General features: G+C 35.2%; 1 protein-coding gene across 1 annotated transcript; it reads right to left on the bottom strand.

Moving 5' to 3' along the window:
* Positions 1-119: 119 nt before the first annotated feature.
* HORMAD1 (HORMA domain containing 1) lies at positions 120-19881 on the bottom strand. Its single transcript, NM_001194981.1, is given in 15 exon segments — positions 120-790; positions 2766-2834; positions 5631-5714; positions 6897-6973; positions 7056-7122; positions 8534-8793; positions 10654-10805; positions 11285-11352; positions 13293-13319; positions 13583-13603; positions 15765-15801; positions 16232-16295; positions 17817-17961; positions 18916-18973; positions 19844-19881. Coding segments are annotated over 14 exon segments (1185 nt in total). The 5' UTR covers positions 18949-18973; positions 19844-19881; the 3' UTR covers positions 120-709.
* Positions 19882-20155: the final 274 nt, after the last annotated feature.

Here is a 20155-nt window from a genome sequence, read left to right as displayed (position 1 = left end):
TACCAAAAGTTCTAGGAAGTGTGCTCAACTCTTAAGTAACATCTACTGAAATGATGTCAAAATTAGTGCCTAAACATTTTCTGCTATTTAAATAAAAATTAGAAGCCATGAACGAGTCTAGATGCTGAACAATGTTTTATTTATGCTACCCAAAATGTCAGACTTTTAGTCTTTTTTGTCTTGTAAAAAATGCTAAAAAAGTAAGCACCAATTTTTAATTGCACATTATATATTATTATGTTAATACACTATATCAAAGTACTGAATAACATTGTTTTAACAACATAATGACAAACACAGGCAGTTAAATTATATGGTTTTAACATAGGTAAAAAATGAATTCCTATCAAAATTTAATACCAAAATAAACATTATTTACTTCAAAAAATGGCTTAAGAGGGCCTTAAAAGTTAATATAAGTTTAAAGGAAATGTCCACCAAATGGAATATAGATCAAATTGAGTAGATAATTAACAGAATAAATTACAACACTGGTTATTTTTGTTCTTACTCAAAAGTTCTCTTGAATTTGTCTCAGATAAGATTAAAGATCATCATATGATAGCTAAGAATTCATTTCAGTGTACTAACTGCTTAAGACTACCTATAAGTTTTCAGTGGTAGGGCAAACACACCTTAAAATAGTAATATAGTGTCCTTTCATTTAAATGTTGTGAAGAACTTTGCAAACATGAAGAAAATCATTTTTTTATATATGTTCCTTTGGTTCACTAAACTTTCTTCTTTTTGGCACTGAATCTTGACTAGACGAATCAAAGTGATGAAGAACCTATTAAAAGAAAACAACTACTCAGAATAGATACTTTCCAGTTTAAATGTTTTTAATTTTAGAGCTTTTTTACATCTGATGTTCCTTCCTTCAGTTCTTCCTTATTTCCTCTCTTCTTTCTTCAAAAAAAAATTAAACCTAGCATACTATTTCCCACTAAGATAGGATATCTGGGTTCTTTAAAAGTAGGGTAACTTTTATTATTGACATATTTATATCTTTTGATGACTGCTGAAAGTACATCCTTCTAAGTGTAAGGTTTTCATTAGAGGTGCTGGAGTAGTTAGAAAGATAGACATTATGTCCTCAAAATAGTAAAATATTTTTGGGTAGGATGAGAGGGGAAAGATTAAAAAATAACCTAAGAATAGAGAAAAATTCCACTTTGGCATCATGTTTTGCTTCTGTATCACTGGTGCTCAGCAGTGCCTGATAAATATTAGACATTCAATGCACCCTTGAATGAATGGGAGGATGACTTAGGAAAATTGCTAACAAAATTCTGAGTTATTGAACTTTTATTTTTCTGGTAAAAACTAGTGACAAAATTGGAATATGATTTTGTAGAAGAAAACCAAGGCTTAATACACTAGGGAAAAATAATATATTAATGAAACCTCAAGTTATTCCATCCCCCCCTTTTTGGGGCCACACCTGCAGCATGTGGAAGGTCTACGGCTAAAGACTCAACTGCTCCACAGCAGCGACCAGAGCCACAGCAGTGACACCACTGGATCCTTAACCTGCTGTGCCACCAGGGAACTCCATCATTCCCTTCTTAAGATATGTAAACTGAAAACAGGATTAACCAACTATATTTTTGAGATTACCTCTTTAACATTGAATTTTAAAAAACAGTCCTAATTTTTCAGTTATCTAATTTTAACCTACAAATAATACTAAAAATTCTGGCTTAAAAATATTAGTATCTATCTCAGAAGTGACAAATACAATTATCTGATTTGGTAAAATAAGGTTCCAAATATAAGATAACTGTTACAGGATTTAGGTCAGGAAAATTTTCTTTCTCCTAAGGTGGTAGGAGGAGATACTGTATTTTTACACATGTGGTTTTGGTTATCTTATCTTGTTTCTACTTTAGTTATGATCTCTAGAAAGCTCAGATCAAATCTGTGGCTCAATTTTAATTCTATATAAATAAAATTGCCTGAATATTCTTGTACTCTCATTTTCTCACTCATTCTATTCATATTTTTGTTGATATTGACTTTTACTTTATAAATTCCTCTAACCACCTCAAAGCATTCATGGAATACAACAGTAAATGTTTACAGGGAAAAATTAATAAGCTAACATAGCATATTTTGGAGTTCTCGTTGTGGCACAACAGAAACAAATCCGACTAGGAACCATGAGGTTGCAGATTCAATCCCTGGCCTCGCTCAGTGGGTTAAGGATCTGGTGTTGCCATGAGCTGTATAGGTGTCAGACATGACTCGGATCTGGCATTGCTGTGGCTGTGGTGTAAGCCGACAGCTGTAGCTCTGATCCCTAGCCTGGGAACCTCCATATGCTGCGGGTGTGGCCCTAAAAACCAAAAAAAGAAAAAAAAACCCAATAGCATATTTTATTTTAAAATTACCCCATTTTTTAGAATCAAATATATTTAAACAAAACTTAGATATCAGAGCTCTGAGGTATATCCAGGAATATCATATTTATCATTAAATTGAATCTATAATCTGAAACTTGCCATTTTATTCAGCATATATATATATTACTATGAGACAGTGTCTTCAGAGTTCCCACTTGGGCACAACAGGATCAGCAGCTTCTTGGGAGTACTGGTTGCAGGTTCAATCCCTAGCCCAGCCCAGTGAAAGATCCAGCATTGCTGCAGCTGCAGCTTAGGTCGCAACTATGACTTAGATCTGATCTCTGATTCCTGGCACAGGACAACTCTACATATATGCCATAGGGCGGCCAAAAAAGGGGAAAAAAAAGGGAGACTTACTGTTTTCCCAGATTCAAGCTGACTTCTCTTCCGACTTTCCTTAGATTTTATTTGTTGATTTCCATTAGCCTCCACAAAGACAGAATAATTACAAATTGGTTATTTCTCAAAGAACAACCAACATAATTTTTCAATTACAGGCAACTATATGCAGTTAAAAAAAAACTTTACTGAGATATAATTCAGATACCATATAATTCATCCATTTATTTTATTTTTATTTAATTTTCGCTGTGCCTGCAGTATGTGGAAGTTCCTTAGCCAGGGTTTGAACTCACGCCACAGCAGTGATCCAAGCTGTTGCAGTGCCAACACCAGATCCTAACCCACTGAATCACAAAGGAACTCCTCATCCATTTAAAAGTGTACAAAATTCTGGAGTTTCCATCATGGCTCAGTAGTTAACAAATCCGACTAGGAACTATGAGGTTGAGGGTTCGATCCCTGGCCTTGCTCAGTGGGTTAAGGATCCGGTGTTGCCGTGAGCTGTGGTATGGGTTGCAGAGGCGGCTAGGATCCCGAGTTGCTGTGGCTCTGGCGTAGGCTGGCAGCTACAGCTCCGATTCGACCCCTAGCCTGCGAATCTCCATGTGCCGTGGGAGCGGCCTGAGAAATGGCAAAAAGACAAAAATAAGTAAATAAATAAATAAATAAAAGTGTACAAAATTCAATGATTTTAAGTATATTTAAGGAGTTGTGCAACTATAACCACAGTCAATTTTAGAACACTTTCATCCTCCAAAAAGAAATTCTGTACAATTATATCTATCACTCCCCTATACCAACCTCTCACCAGCAAGATTTTTTGTTTCTACAGATACCCCTATTCTGGACTTTCACATAAATGGTACCATGTAATATGATTTGTGTGTGTGTGTGTGTGTGTGTGTGTGTCTGGCTTCTTTCACTTAGCATGTTTTTAGGATTCATCCAAGCTGTAGTCTGTACTGATACTTAATTCCTTTTTATGGCTGAATGATAATCATCTACTGTATGGATATACTATATTTTATTTATCCATTCATTTGTTAGAGATAGCAGTTTTTTCCACTTTTTGCCTATTGTGAATAATGCCATATATGCAGTTTTTAAAATGAATACTGGGTGGCAAATTACTAGCTGTCATAGTACAATCCTCTGAAAGTACATACTTATTTTCTGATGCTTGAAATGTACTTTTTTTTGGTTGATTTTTTTAATTAAAGTATAGTTTATTTATGATGTTGTGCCAATTTCCATTGTACAGCAAACTGAGCCAGTCTCATATATATATATATACACACACAAACATCCATCCATATATATATATATATATATATATATATATATAATTTCCTTTCTTATATTATTGTCCCTCATGGTCTATCCCAAGAGATGGGATATAGTTTCTTGTGCTGTACAGGAGGACCTCAATGCTTACCCATTCTAAATGTAACAGTTTGCATTGAAACGTACTTTTCAATGACAACTTCCTTAGTATATAGATTATTAAATATTTTCATTTCTTGCCCTTTTCCAACCATAATTCAGTTTACATTCTCAAAATCAGGAGTACTTTGGTGGAGCAAAGGATAGTAAAGGATACTCATCCTAAATAGAAGCTACCTAGGAAGGACATTTTGCTGCTAGAGGTAGTAATTTTTGGAATTCTGTTATCTCTTGTTTTCTTTAGGATACTAGTTTGAATTCTGCCTTCGGTCAATTCTAACTTTCCATTGAGAATGTGGCAAAAAAGGACACCTAAAAATGGCACTATCATCTGTGGTGTGTTGGTAAATGTTTAACAACTAGTTCTCTGGGAGAAACAAATACTGAGTTGAGGCATTTGCTGATTTCCATGCTATGAATACTCTCATCATGTCCAATTTCAAGCAACCAACATGATGTCACTGAATGAAGATTTGAAAAGAAACACTCTAGCATACCACTAACAGTGTGCTATTTGTTTCCTAACTTTGTAAATACTATTTTAAACATTTTACAGAATGCTTTTTCTTCATCTCTGGAACCTTTGAGAGTAACTTAAAGGTCTAACATAAAGGATAAATTTTTATTTAGTACAATTCAAACCAAAAACTAAAATAAAGCAGTGCTTTTATTTTTTCTTAAAAATATGAGATTCACTTTGTGCAAGATATATACATACAGATATATATGTGTGTTATATGTGTGTGTATATACGTGTGTATGTGTTTATCAGTAATTTTTAATGTCTTCCTAACAAGATAATCCATTAACAAGATAGAACATGAAACATTTTGGCATTCTAGGAAATTTCCTTGGGAGTCTGGATGATAGTGTCACTCTTCAAAGCCTTTCCTGGGTTCCGCTCTCCTCCAGGAAAATTAACCATTCTTTCTTCTTTGTGCCAATTCAGACCTCTATTGCAGCCCTATATCACTACCTGTTGACCTCCAATTGCTAGACGTAAGAGCAGGAAGTATCACTCATATTATTATCTCCAGCACCTAATAAAGTACCTGACATATAGTATATGCTTACTAAATGTTGGGTCAATAAATGAAGTATTAAAAGCAAAATAAACTCGGAGTTCCCATCATGGCTCAGTGGAAATGAACCCAATCAGTACCCACGAGGACACGAGTTCAATCCCTGGCCTTGCTCAGTGGGTTAAGAATTGGGCATTGCCATGAGCTGTGGTGTAGGTCGAAGACATGGCTAGGATCCTGTGTTGTTGTAGCTGTCGTGTAGGCCTGCAGCTAAGGCTCCAATTCTACCCCTAGCCTGGGAACTTACATATGCTGCAGGTGCGGCCCTAAAAAAAAAAAAAAAGGCAAAATAAATTCAAATATGGGGGGTATTACAAAGTTAGAATGGAAAACAAATCTAAAGAGATGCTTTTACCATTTTATTCTGAAAGATTTTTCCACTTCTGGTTTTGCTTTCAGACACATCAAGCTCAGATGTTTTACTGACTAACTGCTCAACCTAGAAAAGAAAATAATATAATAAAAGTTTTTCATAACAAAATAATGGGGTTCAAAAATTCAGTTACATAAAATTTAAGATCTTGCAACAATGAATTAATGAATACCATTAATTTTGCATTGGTTTTTACTGTCATAAGAAGTGCAAAGTTTAAGACATGAAACTGACACTGTATACAATTGACCATTCACTGAACTCAGAAAGTCCCAAATTATCACTAGACACCACTCTTCCAAAAAATAAGAACTTCAGCCCACTCCCACTGGAGAAGGGCTGTGCAGAGGAAGACAGACAATCATCAGTCCCATTATTTTCATTTATTTAAATGTTATTTCAGGATTTTACTGTATATGGAAAACAAAATTAAACGTGTTCTACTCCAAGGCAACAGAAATGTATTATATACTCCATTTATAAATACAAAGTTAATATTTGCTACAGATGTGACAGCTTGTTGTGTGACCATGTCTAATTCAGGGCTCTCAAACAACAGTAAGATCTAAGGGTCCTTAGAACCATCGCACATTTTTGAGAAAGTTGCCTATTTTTATCATTTGCCTTAAAGAAAACCTTCAAAGTAAGGCAGTATTATATGCTCCATCTGTAAAAACAAAATTAATATTTGAAGTTGATAACTGCTTAAGATTCTATTTAGTTCTGAAATTCTAAGATTCTAGGAACAGTATTTAGATATATTACTAAACGAATCAACGAGTAACATACTAAAAACTTCTCAACATATAGTTCCCAGATTTTAATAAGCATTCTTAATACCTAATTTTCTTCTAAAAGACCTAGAATATACGAAAATCTGATAATTATCTAAATATAAAAGCAGTTGTCTTTGGAAAAAAAATCAAATTAAAAGTGAGACAGAACTGGAGTTCCCGTCGTGGCGCAGTAGTTAACAAATCTGACTAGGAACCATGAGGTTGTGGGCTCTATCCCTGGCCTTGCTCAGTGGGTTAAGGACCCGGCGTTGCCCTGAGCTGTGGTGTAGGTTGCAGACACGGCTCAGATCCTGCGTTGCTGTGGCTCTGGTGTAGGCCAGTGGCTACAGCTCCAATTCAACTCCTAGCCTGGTAACCTCCATATGCCGCTGGAGTGGCCCAAAAAATGGCAAAAAGACAAAAAAAAAAAAAAAAAAAAAAAAAAAGTGAGACAGAACTATCAAGTTTATACCTGAGAATGAGAAATTGAAAGCTCCGGACTTTCTTTAGACCTCATAATTTCATCTTCCTCACAAACTAAATTTGGCTCTGTTAAAAAAGAAAAAAAAGGTTAAAGTGGTATAACATTGAATCGGAAGTGAATTAATTTACATTTTCATTAACTTCTTACCTCCAAGTTCAGAAGATCCAAGTTTTTTTTTCTGCTCTTCCATTTTAGTTTCAATGTCAAAATCATCCTACATAATTGGGAAAAAATGGACACATTTCAAAATAAAACACTGGGTAGAAGTATTTATGAACAAATTTGTTTTATGTGAAGGTTAAATATAACACTACAATGACTTTGTGCTTGCTAGAAATAAAGGGGTCCTGTAATTACTATAATAAGGCAACTTATTTATCCAAAGTATAAAATCCTACTTTTCTTTACTCTGAAGTTAAAGGCAAATGATAAAAATCAACAACTTTCTCAAAAATGTATGATGGTTCTAAAAATTCTTAGCTCTTACTATTGTTTGAGAGCACTGAATTAGACATGGTCACACAACAAGCTATAGCATCTGAAGCCCTGGAATTTCTGTATAGATGTTAGCATACACTCTGAATGAGCCCCAACCTGCTTCAGGAAGTTAAAGAAAGCTCAGTCATGGTATGGAAGAAATAGCAAAGGTTTAATGTCTACTTTATAATTTTTATTTCCTTTGTGACTTAAGTCAAAGAGCTTTAAATATGTTAAAGACTGCTACATAAATCCCAGCCATATTGTTTATAAAGCAAGACTGAGATTTAGGTTTTAGTAAAAAGATTCCTTCTTTTTTGACCAAACTGGATAAAAACTGAATTTTCTATTTGTAAGGATGTGGCCACAGAGCCTAAATCAGAAGCATCAGTCTCTGTACTAAGAACTGTGGTCATAATTTAGAATAAAATGAATAAAAGAGAAAACAACAAAACGAGATTAAAGGATGGTCATGTTAATGATGACAGATATTCTGGGCGTGAGGCTACGAATTCAATCATCCATTCATTCAACTAATACCAAGAATGCACTTTGCAAATCTAAGGCACAGGAATACAAAGATGAATAAGACACTCTTCCTGCCTTCCAGGAACTTCCAGACTGATTCAGGACACTGTCTTTCCAGGCCCTGATGAAATTCAAGCATAGGTTTAGATTAGCACTTATTAGAGATGTTGTAGAAAAGATTCCTACATTAGTCAGGGGATTAGAGTAGTTCAGTAGTTTTCAAATTATGCTCCAGACCAAGGGGTTTCCCTAGAGTCTACTTAGAGGGTAGGTGGGGTGGCCAGTGGCTGGGCCTCCAGGACCATTTCCTACTTTACTCATCATAGAGGTCGAATCAGAGCTACTGCTGCCAGCCTACGCTACAGCCACAGCAATGCAGGATCCTTAACCCACTGAGTGAGGCTAGGGATCGAACTCGCAACCTCATGGTTACTAATTGGATTCGTTTCTGCTGCACCACAACGGGAGCTCCAGGTAAAAAGTTTTAAAACTCCAAGCCTATATCTTCTTTATAGTTCCTTCCAAACTTGAGTTTATAAGTATTTATAGCTATTAAAGTCCTCAGAATTGAATCAAATATTCATTACTATTGTACTTCATAACTCTGTAAATTTACTTACATTTATATAATGCTCCTGTTCATCTTCTAAATCATCTTTGTCCATGAGAATTTTTTGCAGTGGTGTTTTTATTTGTTTTGGTGATAATATACCTGAATCAATATTTTCCATTCGTTCTTTCTCAGTGGTCACTTTTACTTTGAAAGTGTGAAAAGGTGTTGGGACTTCTCCCACATTTAGGTACATAGGCTCCCCTTCAAATATTACTCCTTCACAATCTCCATCCTTAAAACCAGGAGGCTGGTAATCTGGGGGTGTAACTGCAGAAAAGTAAGTATAAACTGTGCTGCTCACAAAATTGAAGAAAATACATTAATTTTTATTATTATAAAATATATGCAGATTAAAGAAACTTCAAATAGTACAAAAGGGCATATATTAAAAAGTAAAAATCACTCTCCTACATCTCCAAGTTCCTATTTTATTCCTTAAAGGTAACTTTTTTCCCCTACACCTGACTGGCTGTGTGACCCTGAAGAAACTATTTGTCATTCTTGGTTTGGTTTCCTTATCTGTTAAATGGAGAAAATATTAGTACCTACCTCAGAGAGTCATTGTGGTATTAATGTCTATAAAATGCTCAGAACAGAAATAGCACAATATAAGCATTCAATAAATATTAGCTATTATTGTTGCTGCTTTATGTTCTTCTAAAGATACTATGTATGTAAAATATATATATCATATACATGTATCTGTCCTTAAAAAACACAAATGAGGTCATACTCTTCTGTATCTAGCTGTTTTTAACAGCACTTTTTAATGTTTTTAATATTTTTTGTAACTTGATTTATCAGTACACTCTTTTAGATTGCTCAGCATTCTATTATATAGATGCACCATAATTTATTTATTCAATCCCCCAATTCAGGATACTCAAGGTTGTTTCCAGTTTGTTCCTAGTTTAACCAAAGCAATAATGAAAATTCTCATAAACACATAACCTTGTATATTCATCTAAGTATATTCCCAAGATACTTTTCTAACTATAGAATTTCTGGATTAAAGAGAACATGCACTTGAAATTTTGATACTGTCAAACTGTCCTCCTAAAATGTTTCATGGCACCTACATACATTTCCTCAAGAGTATACAAAAGTGCTTGCTTCCCCCCACACCCTTGCCAATGATCAGTTTACAAGTTCTACTGATCTGGTAAGTGAAAAATGGTATCTCATTGCTTCATTTCTTCTTTTCTTTTCTTTGGCCACTCTCGAGGCATGTGGAAGTTCCTGGGACAAGATTCGATTCTGTGCCAGCCCCCAAGCCACTGCAGTGACAGCACTGGATCCTTAGCCCATTGAGCCACACAAGAACTCCTGCTTCATTTCTGGAGTTCCCGTCGTGGTGCAGTGGTTAACAAATCCGACCAGGAACCATAAGGTTGCGGGTTTGATCCCTGGCCTTGCTCAGTGGGTTAATGATCCGGCATTGCCAGTGAGCTGTCGCAGACACGGCTCGGATCGGATCCCATGTTGCTGTGGCTGTGGTGTAGGCCAGAGGAGGCTACAGCTCCAATTCGACCCCTAGCCTGGGAACTCCATACGCTGCAGGAGCGGGAGCGGCCCTAGAAAAGGCAAAAAGACAAAAAAAAAAAACAAAAAAAAAACTCCTCCTTCATTTCTTTAATTATGAATGAAGTTTAGTTTCACATGGTCATATTCATATTACTAGAGAATTTGTGTATATTTTTCAAATATTGATAATAAATGTAAACTTTATAATTTCAAAAATATATATAACAATTTAAGTGCTTAAAAACGCTTGGGATGGAAACCAACTGGTTGAATAAATAAGAAAATATACAAGTACCAACAGAAACAGGGTGAACTGGGAGTTCCCATCGTGGCTCAGTGGTTACGAACCCAATCAGTATCCATGAGGAAGCAGGCTCGATCTCTTGCCCTCCCTTGTTCAGTGGGTTAAGGATCCAGCATTGCTGTGACCTGTGGTGTAGGTCATAGAGGCAGATCGGATCCAGTGTTATTGTGGCCGTGGCATAGGCCGGCAGCTGCAGTTCTGATTCCCCTAGCCTGGGAACTTCCATAATACCATGTGTATGGCCCTAAAAAGAAAGCAAAAAGGAAAGAAAAAGAAACATGATGAACCGGAAATAGTACCTTCATCGTAGTAAAAAAGTTTCATGGTCAAACAAACATCATTAGGTAAAGGTCCCAGATTTTGCATTAGAATATAAATCTTGCGAATGAGGAGAATACTTGCTTTCTTTGTGTCAGCAGATGACATACTAGATTCACTGCTTTGGTTTTTACTAGAAGAGAATCACAATTAATTTCTCTTATGACAAGCATGGCTTCTAATACTGTAACTTCACATTTTACTACTTGAGAGTCTTATTCCTATTAAAGCATTAAGTTGTTAAATTAAAAGTTATAATATGTTTTAATGCCACTATTACGAAAATTTAATATCACTAATATGTTATCATTATTATAAACTAATTTACTTAATTAATATGCATTTAATATGTTTAAAGGAAACAAATGATGAATTTTAATTATATTTCTAATCACTCAAGCATACAATAGTTTTCCTACTCTTTGGCATTGTTTCGTAATTAAAATAATGTATAATTAGCCACAGAATTCTGGCTTGCAGCTGCTCTGAGGATATTTTGTTTCCTGGATGGTTAACTGAAAAGTTTCAGAATTATTCCTGAAGTTTAGCTATCTAGTACTAATATGAATAACCAGTAATCTGTAATACAAAAAGAAAACTATAGAACAATACCTTATGAAGTCCATGATGGGTCCATTACTGGTGTACTTGAATTTAAATTGGTAACATTCTGAAATTGTCTTAAATAGAAAATACTGCAGTTATGCATATGATATACAGTACTGGCTGCCAAGTAGCTATATAAAGCTTTATATGACTCAACATTTATTTTTTTTTGCACATTAACCTCCATTCATCAATTGAAACTTTCCAGTTCTAATAGTCAGTTTCCACAGTTTGGGATTCGGGGCTTCAGCATTGGAGAGATAGTCATTCCCCCACTCATTGCAATGTATGTTTTACACATCAGAGAGAGGGAACTCATTAGCAGGCAGGATGAGAGGGAGCTGAGTTTAGGCTAAGTTAATGGCTAAGTTTAGAGCTTATAACCTTGTTACATGGTAACCACAAGCAAATCATTTAAACCTTCTAAGTCTCAGTTTTCTCAGCTAATAAAAGAAACTGAAAATAGTACCTACCTCCTTGGTGCCTATGAATATTTATCAAATGAGGTAATTCATATAGCACTTTTAATAAAATGCCTGTTAATTAAGCATTCAATTAATATTAATGTATTAGCAATGTTGCTCTTTTACTAAAAGAAAAAATGTGCAATTATTAAATATCTGAAAATAAATGCACATTTTTCTGAATAGTTAAGTGTCTGAACAATCAACTAATTCACAGCTTTTGCCCATATGATTTTGTCACTGTGGACATATATTAAGCATTAATTGCAGGCATGAATATCAAAGAAGAGACATCCCCAGCTCTTTTTCTTTTTCTTTTTTGTCTTTTTAGGGCCACACTTGCAGCATATGGAAGTTCCCAGGCTAGGGGATGAATCAGAGCTGTAGCCACCAGCCCACACCACAGCCACAGCAACATGGGATCCAAGCCTCATCTGCGACCTATACTACAGCTCACAGCAACATCGGATCATTTACCCATTAAGCGAGGCCAGGGATTGAACCTGCTTCCTCATGGATGCTAGTCAAAATCATTTCCGCTGAACCACGATGGGAACTCCTCAAGCTCTCTTCAAGTTTTAATGCTTTTACTGTTTTCTTTATGTCCCATTGCTCACTTAGGGATAGGGTTAGTTCTCTCTTTTTAAAAAATATGCTTTTTCATAAGTGAATGAAACACTATATTGTAACAGCTAAAGTTTAATGGTTAAGCACTCAGATCATGAACTGGCCTTCTTAGGTCCAAATTCTGGTTCTACCACTGTGACCTTAGACAAGAAACCTTGTATCTAAGTTTCCTCATCTACAACTTGGAGATGATAATGACATATTACCTCATGATGGTTATGATGGATAAAGGAGATAATGAACAGAAAGCCCCTAGAAATGAAGCCTAAGAATAGTAAGCACTCAACAGATCTTTCCCCTTTGTTTCTTGTCTTCTGGATTTCTCTTTATTTTTTGTAACCTTTTCTTTCCTTTAATTGTCAGATGAACATGTAAATGTGACTGGACTGGACTGAATATTCAAAGATTAAGGATAAGAATTTTATTTTTCTGAAACTTAACCCCCTTTATGGTTCTATAAAAAGAATATTGTGAAAAAAATAATACTGTAAAGAATCAGAAATCAGGAGATTTAGCTTATTTATAATGCTTTGTGTCTTTGTGGCCTAGGATCAGTCACATAACCTTTCTTGTAATAAGTATATTAATCTATTTAAAGATAACAATGCAAGACCTATCTTAAGATCTTGGTTAACTCACAAAGTCATGGGAGTTCCCCTGCAGTGCAGCAGGTTAAGGATCTGGTATTGTCACTGCAGTGGCTTGGGTCACTGCTGTGTGCAGGCAAGGGTTCACTCCCTTGCCCAGGAACTTCTACATGTCATGCGTACAACAACAAAAAAAGTCTTTATGAGGTTCAAATGTGAAAATACACATGACAGTACCTAGATAAAAGCATAATTAAAAGTATAAGGTATTACATTTTTATGTTACTTACAGATAGTAGAAGCATGATGTTTCTTTATTACTTTAAACATACTTACCTGAGGGTCTTCTGGATTGGTGTATACCTATTAAAATAATTTACGATTGAGTTATACAAGGCTAAGTATTCTATGAGAACTACACTGGATGTTTAGACTAAACTACTAAAAGAACTTAGTAAAACAAAACACAAAATGACCCCCCCCAAAATATCAGTTACTTTTTTCCATTGAATAGATCAGTTGTTTGTATCAAGTGACATAATCAATAAATGGTTTTAGTGTTATTTAATTAAGCAAGACCGAATTTGAGTTTTTTTTAAAAGAACATACAATTTAAAAATACTTACAGCTAGAACAACCATCCTTAGCTGAAACATAACAAAGAACAAAAATCTTACTTTTATTTTGTAAAATATTTTTGCATGATGGATCATTAGAATTCTTTGTCCTATTTCAACATTTACTCCTAATAAAAATAATCTTACAGAAAATAGACTTGATGCATGTAAAGCAATACCCTGGATATCTCGCTCTATTCCCCCAAATATCTATTTTTTGTTGTCTTACTGAAGATTTAAATTCATGTCACTGACTTAAGCAAACAGGGGCATTATTGGCAGTTACAAGGAAAATATATGTTGTGAAATAACACATTAAACCTTACCACTGTGAGAACTGATTTTGAAAAGAGACAAAGAGAGTTTAGGGCCCTGCTCATTGAGTAAAGGGAAGAGGCTCTGGAGACCCACAGGAACAGAAAATCACAGGAAATCATTCACTCAATCTGCCAAAAATCTAAGAATCATTATTGATTTAAATCTTTTCCTTATAAGAGACAATCTATAAACAAGTCCAATTAGTTCTTCCAGATATACCCTGAATCTTTTCATTTTTCTTTGCCATCCTTCTCTAAGCCACCATTATTTTTCACCAGCACTGCAGTACTGCTATCAAGTGCTATTCTTCATTCCAATTTTGTTCTCCTTCTACAGTACATTCTCTAAATAGTGGTCAAAGAGATTTTTCTTTTAATTGAAAAGATAAATCAAATGATGTTACATTTCTACTCAAAACCTTCAAAATGACTTTTATTTTCACTAAAATAAAATCCAGGAGTTCCCTGGTGGCTCAGTGGGTTAAGTATCTGGCATTGTCACTGCTGTGGCACAGGTCTGATCCCTGACCCGGGAACTTCCAAATGCCACAGCTGAGGACCAAAAAGAAAAACAAACAAACAAACAAAAAACAAAACAAAAAACCCACACACAAACTCTACCTACACAGCCCTGAATGCACTGGCCTTGTCTATCTTCCCAGGTTCATTTCCTGCCACCTTCCTGCACTGCTCATCACACTGCAATCATTCTGGCTTTTTGTCCCTTGAACTCTCCAAATTCCCAACTCTGCATCTGCTGCTCTGTCAGGAATATTCTCCCCAAATCAATGCCTGACTGGTTTCTTCTAATTCAAGTCTCAGCTTAAATATCACCTCCTTAGAGAGCTCCTCAGACTACCCTACCTAAAGTTACCAACCTCTCCATTTACCACATACTCTTCCTAAAAGTATTACTGGCATTTAACACTATTGGATATTATCTAATTTCCTTGTTTTACTGACTATTTTTTCACTATAGAAGGGATCCTCTTTGTTGTGCTGACCATTGTTAGCTTACTCAGCTCCTACCTAGAATATGTGCCTGGCACAGAGCAGGCACTCAATAATTAATGAGTATTAAATATTCAATGTCTTAATGAGGGAAGCTGGTGACCATGGATACAATTGTATCCTTTTTATGATTTTTTTTTGAGTCAGACTTCTCTGTATATGTTGATATAACATAAACTAAGTATACAAAAAGGCTTGTCACAATTTATTTTTGAACTCTCATGAAGAGATTACTGTTATTAGTATAAACAAAATTGTAGAAGGCATATGAAACTAATGAACAAACTATTTAAAAAGACTTTTTAATTCATTAAGTTTTTGTAAGTTAACATGTGATAAATACAAATGACTGTTAACAGTTAACCAAAACTGACTGGGCAAAATCTGTTAAGTATTTATTCTAATAGCTTTATTTATTTATTTATTTAGTCTTTTGTCTTTTCAGGGCTGCACCCACGGCATATGGAGGTTCCCAGGCTAGGGGTCTAGTCAGAGCTGTAGCCACCAGCCTAAGCCACAGCCACAGCCACGCCATATCCGAGCCATGTCTGCGACCTACACCACAGCTCACGGCAATGCCAGATCCTTAACCCACTGATCGAGGCCAGGGATCAAACCGCAACCTCATGGTTCCTAGTCAGATTTGTTTCCACTGCACCACGACAGGAACTCCTCTAATAGCTTTAAATGAGTTGAATATCAGTCTTTAAAATATTCAGATTTTCAGTAATTTGGACTGGCACATGCCCAAGTTAGTTTAAATCAACCTTTTACTACATGCTAATTACTGTTTTACTACATGCTAACTGCTGTTACATTTGTAGACTATAAACTATAGGAAAAAAAAAGAGATATTGACTTACATATTTTTTCTGTAAAGCATCATAGCATCCTAGCATCCTAAAAAATAATCAAGGATTTTTAGACTGAATGTACCTCCAGAAAACAGTTTTTAATAAGTCTCCATATTATCTCATTACTAAATAATACACAATTTTATTATTAAAGCTCCCTTCCTATTACCTAGCTTAAATAATAAAATGAAACAAAAATATGGCAGTGATATAAAATGCCAATGGAGTTGGAAGAAAAGGAGGATAGAAAATATCTGACATCTGTTTTTGAGGAATAATAATAGGAAAATGAAGCCTGCTCACATGGAGCATGAAATAAAGGAAAGTTTTACTGCAGTAATCCAAAGACCTGCAAAAACAGTACCCAGTGTTAAAGGGGGAAATCACTAAATTGGGTTTAACACTTAAAGGTATCAAAGGTCCCCAAAAAATGTGATTTAAGAAAAAATTTTCTTTCATTAAGGTCTTTTACTTACCACTTCACTAACTGTGTGGATCCTGGACAATTTTTATCTTCTCTCAGAATTTTGACACAAAGATCTAAATACAAAAATAATGATATATTAACGGCAATGAACTTCCAGATGATTGGTGTTAATATAATTAAAGGAAGAAAGATTATATGAAACAATCTTTTTATCTTTACTATAAAATGGCATCATAGTGATGAGGATGCATGTTGATGGATAGAAAAAAAATTTCCACCTTAGGAGCTATATAAGAATGGAGTTCCCACTGTGGTGCAATGGGTTAAGAATCCAACTGCAGCAGCTCAGGTCACCACAGAGGCTGGGTTCATCTCCCAGCCCAGCACAGTGGGTTAAAGGATCTGGCATTGCCACAGCTGCAGTTGCAGCTGTGGCTCACATTCGATCTCTGGCCTAAGAACTTCCATATGCCTCAGGTGGGGCCATAAAACAAAAACAAAGAAAGGCTATAGGACACTTCAAGTTAGATATCATACTTTCATGCCATTGTTATCCAAGAATCTTAGAATATTTGCTATGGACCCTTATCCCAGTAAAATACTTATAAAGGTTAAGAAGGTAATGAGCTATTAGATAGTGTACTGCAAGGGAACAACAACAAGTAAAACAGTGGAAAACACCGAGATCTCTCAGTCTCAGGCTCCTTATCTGGAAAACAGGGATAATATTGAACTCACAGGCCTGTGAAATGAATGAATAAGATACCATACATGACATAGTGCTTAATATATTGCCAAAAGAGTTGGTGCATAACATTAGGTATATACTATGTTCTAGGCAATAAGTTATTATTGAAGTATAAACTGGCTGTATTACTTTTACTTCTTCAAAATAATGTAAACATACACTACCATTGTACGAGGCTTTAAGTAATGTTTTTACTTATTAACTTCATTATTATAAGAGTAATGTCAAGTAATATTATACTTGAGAGATTGAGGGAAATTTTTATGATTAAATGCTTTCAAAAATATTGAATATACACTTAAAAAAATCACTTAAATGTCCACACAAAAACTTGTACATAAATTTGGCATTATTTATAATAGTCAAAAGTGGAAACCACCTAAATGTTCATCGACTAATGAGTGGATTAAAAAAATGTAGTTTATCCATACAAAGAAATATTACTCAGCAACAAAAAAGAATGAAGTACTAATTCTTGCTACAATATGGATGAAACATTATGGCAAGTGAAAGAAGCCAGTCACAAAAGACCACATATTGTATGACTTCATTTATTTGAAATGTCTACAATAGGGAAATCTGTACAGACAGAAACCAGATTGGTGGTTGCCTAGGACTGGGAAGTGGGGGGAGTAGAGAGTGACTTAAGGGTTTGGGGTTTCCTTTTGAGGTGATGAAATGTTCTAAAACTAACTGTGGTGATGGTTACACACCTCTTTGAATATACCAAAAATCAATGTATTGTGCATTCTAAATGACTGAATTGTTAGGTATGCAAAATATAACTCAATAAAACTGTTATTAAAAAAAATCTCTATGTCAAAAGTTACTGTTTTAGAGCAAGCCAAAAATAAAAATAACATGTTTAGAGAAATAAACATATTACCATCTAGGTATCTTGTTCCATAAGCACATTCTGGAAATATTCCTCGCAAATACGTGATGCAGGATACTGAAACTGCTAGGAGCCTCTTCACTAACACTAAAGACTGCTGCTCAGTTGATATCTTATTGGGAAATACCAAAGCACTCTAAATTCAAGGGAGATTAAAACATTTCATTTAGATTTACTAAAAATACAATCTTCTGGAACTTAAATTAGATCTATTTTTTTTTTTTTTTGCATAAGAAAGCACAGTACTTTCCCAAATAATTCTTAACCACAGTAGTTAGTAATTCCCAGAAAATCAGGATGGCTTCCAAAACGTGAGGGTGTTTCCAGGGTGGTAGCCTAAAGGTAACATGCAAAAAAGTGCTTAAGTGTTAGAAATCCCCTTGCAGGTAACTGTAACTGCATAATACAAGGATATATAACATTGAAATTCTCTTTAGTTACTAACTAGGTTTAACAGATAACTGTAATTTTAACCTTTGTGCTGCATAAAAATTCATTTTTTAGGAGTGACTGCTGTGAATTATAATTTCATCAAAGCAACATAATAGCACTGATTGATACCTAAGGTAAAGCAAACTTGAACCAGCAATTTACAGCAAACATCGAGCACCCAACAGAATTTTTTATTAATTCAAATTAGTTTAGCAAATGTTTTCATTTCTTAAAATACGGAGTTTACTGATATCATTAAACCTTCAGAGATGACTCTAACTTTCAAACATAAAAATAATTGAGGAGTTCCCGTTGAGGTGCAGTGGTTAACAAATCCAACTAGGAACCATGAGGTTGCGGGTTCGATCCCTGGCCTTGCTCAGTGGGTTAAGGATCTGGCGTTGCTGTGAGCTGTGGTGTAGGTTGCAGACATGGCTCGGATTCTGCATTGCTGTGGCCCTGGTGTAGGCTGATGGCTACAGCTCCGATTAGACCCCTAGCCTGGGAACCTCCATATGTCGCAGGAAGAAGCCCTAGAAAAGGCAAAAAGACAAAAAAAAAAAAAAATAATAATAATAGTAATAATTAAAAAAAATAATTGAGACTTCAAGAAACAACTAAATTAGCTAAATTAAAATTAAAATATAAGAAATCATACCATGGACGTTCTCTGCAATTGTGCAGTGGCCATCTTCTGATATTTTCTTTAATTCAACCTTGTGACACAAATACAAGCTTTAACTTCAGATCTTATTTTTATCTCTAATCTGGTTTATTATATGTAAAGTCAGAATTTTATGTGAATAAATGACAAGGTTTGTTTGTTTTACTTAAAATGGAATTTTCAAAAACAGATTCACTTTGCTCCAAAGCTCTTTTGAGTCAAGTGCTAATATTAAGCCTAGCAAGACCAGCAAGCCTCACATAGAATGGTTATTAAGAGAACTCTTTAAATGACCTTTTTAAAAAAGCATAATTTATTTTTCTTCACAGTATTTAAACATTAACAACATTGCACAAGTGGGTAATGAAAAACTGGCTCTGTCAAATTCTTTAAAATAATCTTTTAATTTTTGTTTTAAATTTGTAGTTTCAAAATGACCAAATCAGGTTAACTTTCCTTCACTGAACTTGAACATGGCTCTGGATGTGACATAATGTCCTATTCTGTGGAACACCATAAAAGAGCAACAGAAAATATTCTGGACTTTTGGGGTTGATTCTGATTTCTTGGTTCTTTAATATTCTGATGTACATCTCAATTTTTTTTGGTTCCAATTTCATTTTTCTTAACCAGACGATTCATCTAGAAGAATTCACAGAAGCATCTATTTATCGTAAACATTTACATTTATCCTGAAAAAGCCTGGACTACATGCTAGAGTTACTCTACACTCAAGAACCTCCTGTGAAAAATAAGTAGCTATGCATTTTCCGCCCGAAGAGTTCACCATTCAGAACTTAAAAAAACTTAAAAGTAGGTGAAGGCAACAGAAAAAGACATTAAAAAGCAAAAAAGAAAATAAAAGAAAGAAAGAAAAGAAAAAAAGAGAAAATAAACCAAAAGGGAAACAAACATGTAATACCTAACGCCTGAGGGTCCCCCGGCAGCGACCAGGAGAACTGCTTTGCCTAATGCGCATGCTCCTTCCTTCAACGGTCGCCTGTGGAGGAGCGACAGTAGCCCTTTGACCCCTGGGGCCAGGTCACGTTTCCCCGCCAAGAGCTGCGCAAGGGCCTCTGGGAAACCCGAGAACCTGAAAGCGGCTTCTGACGGTTTCTGGCGTAGAAAAGCCACATGCCCTCCCAGTATATATGTAGCCTTCCTATAGGGACCAAAGCATTCTTAATCACCATTTAATTAATTTCTGATTGTTTTCTAATTTTTGATTCTGTTA

Source organism: Sus scrofa, chromosome 4 (genome assembly GCF_054392235.1).
Source record: "Sus scrofa isolate SSC_HxYL_T2T_F1_AM1 chromosome 4, Sscrofa_HxYL_maternal_Yorkshire_Landrace_v2.0, whole genome shotgun sequence".
In the NCBI taxonomy this organism is placed as follows: domain Eukaryota; kingdom Metazoa; phylum Chordata; class Mammalia; order Artiodactyla; family Suidae; genus Sus; species Sus scrofa.
Note: the sequence above shows the minus strand (reverse complement) of the source record. Positions and strands in the feature narration are given on the sequence as shown.